The sequence below is a fragment of the Cyrtonyx montezumae genome, unplaced genomic scaffold (genome assembly GCF_038088225.1).
Source record: "Cyrtonyx montezumae isolate F1298 unplaced genomic scaffold, pur_monq_1.0 scaffold_24, whole genome shotgun sequence".
Lineage (NCBI taxonomy): Eukaryota > Metazoa > Chordata > Aves > Galliformes > Odontophoridae > Cyrtonyx > Cyrtonyx montezumae.
In genome coordinates this window covers 8,734,502-8,745,284 of record NW_027071981.1, presented here as the reverse complement: position 1 = coordinate 8,745,284, position 10,783 = coordinate 8,734,502, and the positions used below count along the sequence as shown (strand labels likewise).

At 44.9% G+C, this 10,783-nt stretch overlaps 1 protein-coding gene across 1 annotated transcript; it reads left to right on the top strand.

The window, feature by feature from the left end:
- The first annotated feature begins 9,642 nt into the window (after positions 1-9,642).
- LOC136050487 (ankyrin repeat domain-containing protein 9-like) lies at positions 9,643-10,533 on the top strand. The gene has a single exon (XM_065739394.1). The coding sequence runs from the start codon at positions 9,643-9,645 to the stop codon at positions 10,531-10,533; it is 891 nt and encodes a 296-aa protein (XP_065595466.1).
- The last annotated feature ends 250 nt before the right edge of the window (positions 10,534-10,783 follow it).

Below are 10,783 nucleotides of genomic sequence, written 5' to 3'. Positions count from 1 at the left end.
TACTTTTGGAGACATGGGGACATTCCTCCCAGACACCTCTGTCCAGGTGCTGGGAAGCACTGCTGTGCCCGTGCCTGCTGTGCTGTGCTAGGTGATGATGCAGACTTGCTGGTGAGACAAAGAAAATGCCAGCCCAGCCCTAAGAGTGGTGAGCAGGCCAGAAAAGGGTTAACTCTCCTCCTGCAGTCCCACCTCCCCCATGGTGTCCTACTAGCCCTGTTCTCCTCATCCGAGTCTATTCTGCCTTGTGCAAGGGGGAGGGAGCAAATGGTGGCAGAGAAATTCAGGGTAAATCTTGGACAAGGTTTTTGTAGAGAGGCCGTGGCATGTGCTAGCAGGTGGAGGCTGTCACAGCTTCACAAAGCAAAGCAGAGCCAAAGGCAGATTTGCATAATAAGCAGTGGCTGAGCCCCTTGTGCCTTGGCAGCCCCCAGGAAGGCAGCGCTGGGGGCAGAAGACGAAGCAGGCACTGCTGCCTGAGGCTGCTGAGAGCAACTGTGCAGTGCTCTGCACCCCAGAGTGGGGCTGGGCCTGTCCCCAATAGCGATGCAATACCTCATCTCAGTGGGCGAGAGGCAGAGTAGGCTGGAGATGGATATTATTAGAATTGTAATTAGGCCCCAGGAGCAGATATGCCAGCAAAGGAGTGAAGGTAAATTATCAATCACTGGCTTGGTTGCATGAATGCTGTGTTGCTAATAATTTCAGAAAAGACAGGAGGGAGGGGAAGGTTGTTCATCTTACAAATTGAGTGATGCAGGTAGGGATTCTTGGCATTACTGACACTGGCACTTTCTCATAAGGCAGAGGGCTGTGCCTGGGGAGCCAGAGCAAGCCAGTGGGAACAAGAGCATCTAAAATGGTGCAAGGATTATTTATTGGCTGTAATAGCCAGGGATCATCACGAAGGTCAGAGTTCAGGAATTTAGGCACTCTGGTGGCTTTGTAGCACACGTAATGCTTTGTGTGCATGCACAAGTTTACCCTCTCTCCGTTAACCAAGGCAGAGGATAAGAGCGTATCTTTGTCTGCCTAGAAGAAGACTGCTGGCTGTTCATTGGCCAGCATGTAAAAGCTTGGGTATTCTCAGACCAGCATCAGGCAGCTGTCCACACTGGAAAGATCATAGCAGAGCCCTGCCATTTCTGTTTCCCTGACCATTTTAACAAGAGCTCAAGCGCTGTCTGGGCCTCAGCCAGTCGCCTACCTTCTGACCTTGATGTACAGTTCCACTGGGCTAGAATTTAGGGCATTAGTGCTCTGGTGCTTCTGCTACAAAACTTTTTGCATCACCTGTAGTGCCAAGAGCGCAGGATGTGTTGCCCCTCTGCAGGAGGATTTATCTTGCAGTGACCTGCCTGTTAGTTTGATATCCCATTTATCTTCCTACTCAGTACAGTGACATTACATTGGATACAGCCAAATCTACCTCAGCCCCATCTGCATTGATTTTCTTTTTATTTTTTCCAAGCCAGGTTATTAGCAAAAGTAAATTCTGTATCTTTCCCACTGTTCCCGCAACTGATTGTCAGCAGTCTTTAAAAATCCCTATATTTGCATGACAAATACATTAGTGACTTTGTTAATCAAAAAAGGTGCTAGGTGCTACATAGTGATGTTTACATTTTGCATATAAACATACCGAGTAAGAGTAGCTAAGATCTTCATTTCAGAACTTGGCAAAAAGAGAAAAGGGAGAGGGTGCAGTCTGTGCTCATCTTTGGGTTACAGACTGGCTCTGCAGGTTAGAATTTTTAATTTCAGTCTTGAGAAGTAGCCCTGTAAAGATCTGACGTGTATATGTGTTTTCCTTCAGTATGATTGAGAGTCATTTCAGTGAGCTCTGTGGGTGACTTTGGGTGTGTGCGTGTGTCACGCATGTGTGTCTGTGTCTGCCCTCTTCTGGTAAAACTCATAATGAACTAACAATACTTAAGACATCGTGTACTCAACAGTGACCAATGCCTTAAGAAAGCAGCCTTTCAATGAAATAAGTTTGTGCCCCAAGCTTTGTGCTGCTGTCAGGTAAGGATATTTCTTCTCTGGCAAAGAGGCAGCAGCTGTGCTTTTGAAACAGGCGTTTATCCCTAAGCACCAAGCACAAGGGCTTCTGCATTCCAGCAGTCATCCAGTGAAGGATTTGTGACAGTGGACACATTTTATTTCATTAAAATAAAGTATATTAAATGTGTATCTCCATCTTTTCTTTGGTCTGACAGCAAAATTTGGCCACCTATGACTTCTTAATCCTGTGCTTCTGTCTGTTTCTGCAGCACCATTAGGAGGGAGGACAGGCCAGAATCTGACCTCAGTTTCATCTCTTTACACCCGAAGTAACACTTTTTAAGTCAATTGCACCACTGCTGACGTTTGCCGGTATAAAATAAAACAGAATCTGTGCACGCATTCTTCAAGACTCCATTTACTCTGACTTCTGCTTATAAATAAAAGTGATACTTAATCCTCGAAAACATTTTTTACATTTTTCACACTTCGAATGTATACAGATATAGACATTCTCTAATAGTGACGGGCACTTTCCTGCTCCTTGCTCCCTTGGCTTCCTTTGGCTTTAGCGTGACAGGGACTGACGCTGTTGTTTACTGAATACGACTGAATGTTCCATGCCCGAGTACAAATGAATGTTCATTATATGATACAACTTTCTTACAAAGCCATACTTTTGTAATTTTGGTTTCTCTTTTTTAGGGAAAAAATCTTCCATGTAATTGTACATACATTACTCACTGCATGATTAAAGAGAAACAGATCGCAATGTGTGCTGGGAATAATATATATATATATACACACATATATATATGCCCCAATGTAATGGCTTTGAAAATTATTAAATTTGACTGTACTACCATAATAAACTTGCAGGATAATCTTGATGTGTCTTTTATTAGACAGTTGGTCAAAAGTACTGCCAGCTGCTTTTGCTTTGGTCCATTCTGGTGTTTGATGACTCCAAAGTGACTGCTGAGCTATGTCCTCCAAATTGTGATCAGAAGAACATAATATTTTCCAGGCTTGCAATATCTAGCTGTGCTGACAGAGGATGGCCCAAGTGATGAAGTGAACCTACGTTCCACAGACCTGCTGCTGCAAGGCGGAGCTGAATCAGAAGAGGCTCCCTAGGGGTGAATGGTAATTGCTCTTGTAGATTTTCATTCTTTAGGCTTGAACTCAGCTCACATGTTCCCTGACAGCTCTGCTGAGGCTGACCACCAGGACATTAGTGAGTGGCTCTGGCAGCTGATGGACAGATGAACTGATAGATCCATCTAAGCCAGATTCATCTAGCTACCAGTCTTTTTACAACTGCACTTAGTTGCAGCCCACACAGCAGCAAGCAGTAAGACAGGTATTTTAAAAGAGAGAAATATAAAGTATATATTCTCTTGTGCTGGGGAAGCGTTTTCAGAATCACACAATGCAATGACTGTAGTCCTGCCCACACCTCAGTTACCTCTCTGGTTGAGTTACCCCAGGCAGAGAAGTCTGATGCATTCCACACAAGCCAGCAGCTGTCTGGCCTTCTGGGAGCACACATTGCATTTTGCTACACCACCACCTCATCATGATGATGAATATACCTCATCATGATGATGAATATACCTCATCATGGTATTTTACCAGTATAGTAGTTCTTTTCACTATAGACTCGAAGACCAGGATTTGAAGAATATAGCAGAGCATACAAAGTCTTGAAATCCTTATTCAAGATAGATCTATCTCTGGTATTGGGACAAACAAAAGTTGGACAACCTTTCCTACTTTGTATCAAAACTGTCCAGATGAAGAACATTAATCAGGTTTTGTTTAAATTATACTCGACATAATAATTAGGCCCTCTTCATGAAAGAAGTACTTATAGGCTCTCAATCAGTATCGTTATGATGGTCCCGCTGAAGCAACTGCTGTCACAGTAAGATTGAAGGGAAAATCTAGATGAGATTTTAGAGCATCTCCTGATTCTGAAGCTTTCACTGAAGCAGAAAATGAGCAACTATAGGACAAAAATTACTGTTTCACTGCCTGGAATGTGTTAAATGGTGACACTATAAGCAGACTCTTTTCCTGAGTTTACAGGTCTTAGATGCTGTTTTCTGCTGCGATGCATATATTTCCAGACACTAAACTTCCCACCAATATAGCTGATTGCTCAATCAGATCTTTTTTCTAGGTGGTAGAACTGAGCTTCAGTGATAGCTGTTGGCTTTGGCTTATTTCTGTACTGGTAGGCATGGCGCAGAAGCCCTGCATGGTGACAGACTGGGATAAAATTATATTCTGTGCATAAACTGAGATTTGAGGAAAAGAGAAGTGATAGGAAGAGCTTTGCTTAAGTGAAATTTCTGTTTAAAGATGTGTTACGCAAGCACTCAGAAATCCACTTGCTTACTCAGATCTGCTGAACCTCAAGGCAAGGTAAGCAACCCAAACTGGGATCAGGGAGGACAAGGAGATTTTTCCTACTAAAATATCCATCTGTCTTTCACAGTTACCAAATTGTATAAGTAGATTTGTGCATTGTGCTCTTTGGAAAACATGAACTAGTTTTTAAAACGTCTCACACATCTTTTCACTTAACATCAATGAAAACATAAGGTACAAACCTAGACCTACACACAGCCCTTTTTAGACCCCTCTTATGAGTATTTAGCTTTAGAAAGCCCCATCCACCGTGGCATGAGCCACTGCCTCCATTGCTCCATTAACCCCAGAGGCAAAATCCTCTCTTTCCCTGCTTACCGGCTGCCAAAGCTGCAGTGTGGTCAGTAAAATCACTGTCATCCTTACATCTGCGCAAATGCTACCGATGATTATGACTTATTTGTTTGTTTGTTTGTTTGTGCATGCATGCATGTATGTATACATGTATGTATGCATGCATGTATACATTTTCGCGCCATGCAAAATCAAAGCAGAGACGGCGCAAAATGGCGTCGGAGCGGCCACAAGATGGCGTCGCGAGCCCGGCCCTTCTCTCAGCGGCCCCCGGGACTCGGAGGTGGTGCCACGTTTGGACGCTGTATCCGAAGCAAATGCCAATGAGCAAATCTAAAAGTTGCAGAGTTAGTCGTTTTTTCCACTCCTCTCCCCATCTGAAATGGTTGGTTTGTGCTCTACATGTGATTGTAACACTGCTGGCTCTGTACTTCCATACTACACTTGCTCAGGGGTGGGGTCCTCAGCCGGGCAGGGCTCTTATTTGACCCATAGGGTATTATAACGAAAGGAGTTCAGCTAAGGATGCACGGATACGGGTTGCCCATTTCCTAGAATCATAGTGGTTTGGGTTGGAAGGGACCCAAAGACCTCCCAGCCATGTGCAGGGCTGACCCCAGCAGCTCAGGCTGCCCAGGGCCCATCCAACGTGGCCTTGGGCACCTCCAGGGATGGGGCACCTGCAGCTCTGGGCAGCAGTGCCAGGTCCTCACTACCCTCTGAGTAAAGGATTTCTTCCTAACATCTAACCTAAATCTCCCCTCTTTTAGTTTAAAGCGATTCCCCCTTGTCCTATCAGTATCAGACTGTGTAAAAAGTCAAGCTCCCTCCTGTTTGTAAGCTGTCCTCAAATACTGGTGGTCTCCCTGGAGTCTTCTCTTCTCTGGCCTAAACATACCCAGCTTTCTCAGCATACCTCCAGAGGAGAGGTGCTCCAGTCTGCTGAGCATCTTCATGGTCCCCTCTGGACCTGCTCCAGCAGTTCCACATCTTTCTTGGGCTGGCAGCCCCAGGCCAGGACGCAGTACTCCATCTGGAGCCTTATGAAGGCAGAGTAGAGGGGGACAATCACCTCTCCCTGCTGAGACAATCTCCTCTTTGGTTGCAGCCCAGGATACCATTGACTTTCAGTGCTGCAAGTGAACACTGCTGGCTTATGTTCAGCTTTTTGTCATCAGAACCCCCTAGTCCTTCTCGGCAGGGCCGCTCTCAATGAGTTCTTCTCCTATTCCATATACATATCTGGAGTTGCCCTGGCTCAGGTGCAGTACTTTGCAGTTGGCCTTGTTGAACCTCATTTCTTCCTCTCTGAACAGAAGGCTGGTGGGACACTGGCAGGATATGAAGAAAAACATTTCCACTCTGGCAGAAGCTTTGTAGAAGGACAGGGAGGTTACCTGTGTGCATGCTTAACTGTTGTTGAAAGAAAAAGTACTGCTGAGGAGGCTGATACCCATCAGGAACAAGGAAAGGTATTGTCAAAGATGTATTTATTTGTGTTTCTCGCACATTTGATTAAATCTCAAATGGTTCCCTAGACAGTGGGAGCAAGCTGTATTGCTGACAGCTAACAAAAATCAGTATAGCTTTCTGGAGCTATAGCCCTCTGGTCTGAGGGTCTAACTCTTTATTTCCACTTCTGTCTGCCTCCAACCTAATCAGAAAACCTTCCAAACCAATAACAACAACAACAGCAAAAATCAGCTTTATATGCAAAGCCTAGAATAAAACATCTGTATACATCTCAGAAGACTTCACAACAGCCTGTTTTATTAGTATCTCTAAAATAACTTTTCTTTCCTGACTAATTCAGCCAGAAGCGCTCAGATAATCCTCATAGGACTGTTATGTGTATTTCCAATTAAGCAATTTATAAGCACTGGCTGCAAAGAGCTTTTTGTTCTTAAGAAAATTATTTCTTCATCAAGAACAAAACAAGTCTTTTTTTACTCCTGCTTTATCTGAAAGCCCTTGTGCCCCCTTCACATATGGTTTAAGTACTGAGTTATGTAGAAGGAGATTAATCATCTTGTATCCCAACAAGCAGGCAAGACATGGCAGCTGGGTCAGCCTCACAGGGAATAGGCTTTTCTGTGTTTGTTTTCAGAGAGAAGTCAGGCAGACAGACACTTACTTTCAAGCTACTGCCTTTGCCAGAGGCAACCCACACAGTCTGGTCTGCAAATGGGGCCCTCAGTTCCCTTTAGAAGGGAGCCACCCACTACGATCACCTTCCTTTCTTTCTCAGTAGCAGCAGTCTCAATGCACGGAGGTGACTGCCTTGCCATTGGTGACCTCCTGCGGGAATCTTCCTGCACTTCACCCCTTATCACCTCTTCAACTTCCAATGCTGCAAATCTATTGCTTAGGGGTATCTGGGGACACTGGGGAGGCAGAGGGGGAGACTGCCCACGGTACCGAGCAGGGTACCGAGCAGGGACTCTCTGCCAGCCCTCCCTATCCCTCAGATATCCCCCTTCTGCCCTACGGGGACAGGTCAGGGAGTCCACCACCAACTGCGGGGGATCTCCCTGGTGCCTTTCTCTCTGGCACTCTAGGGAGTTACTCCACCAGTCAATCTCCCGCTCACAGTCCCTGATGGCCCTCAGTCTCTCAACCGCCTCTTTCAATTCAACCACCATGTTAAGCAGATCTTCCACCTGCTCACACCTTGCACAGGAGTACTGCTTAGCACCCTCATCTAGTAGTAGCAGGCTCTGGCACTCCTTGCAACCAGAGACCTGCGTAGCCACACTTCTAGGCAGACCTTCTGTCTGGGTCGCCACAGCCTTCTTAAGGCAAGCCCTCTGTCTTGTAGAGACCATGGCACAAAAAAAATAAAAACAAAGAAATGAAAAAATCGGAAGTAAATGAATAAATAATAGTGTATAATAATATATAGATAGATATGAATTGTAATGCGATACTTCGCTGCCCTCCCTGAGCCCTTCAGGGATATACCCCTTCAGCCCTATTCAGCGGAGGGGTGAGGGCGAGGACGCTGAAACCCTGGCAACGCCTATGCCTCGTTAGCGCCTCGTTAACCTCTCGCGAGAACAGCCGTTGGGACTCGCTGCTCTCACTCGGTTCCGGAGAGACTGGAACCTCCGGAGAACCGACGCTGTACTTCAATCAGCCGCTGCAGCTCCAGCTGTGCCGACTTCAGTGCAGTTGATTATGAGTACTAATAATGATTTTTCGGGATCAAGTGCTTAGATTTTGGATATAGAAGCAGTAAGATGTGTCTTTATGTGTCAGGTATGTTTCTCTTCTGGCCAGAAACAACATTTTGAGCTTAACACTATAAGAAGGTTCCCTAATAACTCAGAAGCACATTGTACTTCTCACAGAGTCACAATATCAAATCACTTTATGAGCCGAAATTGCCATCAAAACATGAAAAACGCATCTCCTCGTGAGAGAGCTAGAGAGTCTTTTGGTCTCAGCTAGAATGGCAAATGGTGTTCTGGGTAAAATCAGCTTTTTTTTTCCTTTTGACTTACCCTTCAAAATTTTTTCTTCTCCCTTGCACTTCCTTCCCTTATTCAAAACTGATTCTGCTCACCTTCCGCACTGCAGTTTGGCCAAGAAGGAAACCACAAAAAATATCTTAAGAGATGGGTGCATTATTTTTAACCACAGATCAAAATTCTAAGAATAAAACTTACAAACTCCTAATCTTCTTCTTCCTCAGTAAACCCTTCCAAGTTCATGTCTTCCATTTCTAATGGACCTATAACGTCTTACAGATATTATACTGTAAGAAAACTTAGAAGAGATGCACTGCCATCAAACATGTCATCGGCACCAGCTTTCCTAAACTACTGCAAAAATTAGGAGGTGTTTTGTTCATTTCTTTTCTATGCATTTAATTTTGGTCAGGTCCTTTTACCTCATCCTATAGTTAGCACCCCTCAAGCCTGTGGGCCTTGGTCATCTTACCAGGGCACCTCACAAGTCAGTTTGCTTAAGTCCATTTCCCCCTGTTATAACTCACTCTGACCCCAGTCCTGGAACATTACATATGAGAGATACTTAGATCAAAGCTCTCCATCTGCCATTGTGGTTTGGCCATTAACCTTTTGCCTATGTACCTGCTGTGCAAAACAGAGGCACTTCAGACATTTCTTTGCTAAACAAAGGCAGGCATTTAAATTGAGCAATATGCTTTATGACTCCAGGCATGGTTACTCCACATCCTGTTTGACTCTTTTCTCTGCAGAGATTAATGTTGGGATCTTAAATATCACTAATGCCTTACAGACAATCCATTAACATCAGTGTCTCCTAATTGGCTAGCCATACCATTATTTATAAAACAGGGAGTCTTTGCTAATAGTACAGCTACCAATCCCTTGATTTCACGAGTATATAACCCTCTGTATTACCAACCATAGAGCATTTTATGCTGCAATATATATTTTTACTATTTAACGAGCTTTGTGTGTGAGCAACATGCAAAAAACATCTGAAAATTACTATCACACTTACTGTGATGTATGAGCCGATCTCGTTAGACATGAAATGCAGACAGAAAACTACCTCACCTCTCAAGCTAATTTTAGTCTCTCCCTGCCTTCTCTCTAGCTGCGTATGTATAAAATCACTTGCAGTCTGACAGCGTTCCAGTAGCCCACACCATACAGGGAGCAGGATACACGTACAAACCAGCAGCTTGCATGGCATGGGTTAACTGAGCCTGTGGGATTGTGCTTACCTAAACAAAACCACTGCAGTGAGGGGAAAAAACAATGAACGGGTGGAGATGATCAGCCCATGCATTCAAGCTAGTGCAGTCCGGGCAGCAATGACAGCCTGAAGGTTGCAGCAGCATCGAGATCTGCATTCCAAGTGCACAGATCGTACAGTCTGGAGAGATTTTGCGTGGAGCTCTTTATTTGCTGAGCCATGGCCAGCAACCAGGCCAGCATGCAGGATGATCAAAGCAGGCACTGCAAGTTCTTATCCTACATGTTCTACCAGGCTGTGAGAGATCATAAGCCTGTGTGGATGCTGGAAGACATGAGAACTATGGAGTATTTTTACTGGGAGGAGAATGCCAGCCTAAGAACATACTCACCTTCAGAAGCCCTTCTCTATGCAGTGGTGCATAACCACCTGCCTTACGCCCAGTATCTGCTGTCTCATTTTCCAGAGGAGGCTCTTAAGGTACCCGGAGAACACTTCTGCTATTGCCCATCCTCTGCTCCTCACTTGGCCATGGCAGTCACATATGACAGGAGAGATATCTTGGGGCTGATCATCAAAATTGCGCACGAGCTTCCCAGCTTAAACTCGTACATCAACAGGACTGGTTGCTTTCATCTGGAAGATGGGAAAACACCCCTGCACCTCGCCTGTGAGCTGCTGAGGTCAGAGATAGTCCTCATCCTCCTCGGCAACGGAGCTTCTCCCAGGATAGAGGACAGTAAAGGGCTTACCCCGCTGGACGTCATCCTGGAACAGATGTGGGACTCCAAAGTCAACATGGCAACAAAGAAGCTCTGCCTTGACTACCTCTTGCTCTTCATGCCCAACCCACAGTTTAAGATGCGGAAAGTTCCACGAGATCATCCAGAACACTGGAAAGCTTTGCTAGGGGAAGAGAAATTCAACAGCCTGGTGGGGAACACACCTGCTTCTTTATATCTGCAAGCTATGCAGACTATTCTCCAGACTCTGCCTCCATCTCACTTCCCTAAAAGCATCCAGGAACTACCTATACCTCAGGCACTAAAGCCCTTACCATCCTATGGCAAAAAGCAATCGACAAAAAATGTGGTAAGTGTTTTTCCTTGACTTTATTCAGTGGGTCTTGGATTTTTAAAGGCAGTTTAGGGGATGTGGTCACCCACCCCTATGTGTATTTTATTGTGATTTTAATACTTATCTTGCTAGGCTATGCTGGAAAATCCAATATTTTGTGACAAGATGTTAAATGTCGGGGTTTTTATTTCTCATCAATTGCAGGCACGGCACTTTTAAAGGCAAAAGCCTTCCTTGTTTTCTATTACGTTGTGCATGTGAAGAGTTAACTGTAGCTGAGACT

Coding starts and splice junctions, on each gene's coding strand:
- LOC136050487 (XM_065739394.1), top strand. CDS start 9,643: ATGGCCAGCAACCAGGCCAGCATGCAGGATGATCAAAGCAGGCACTGC.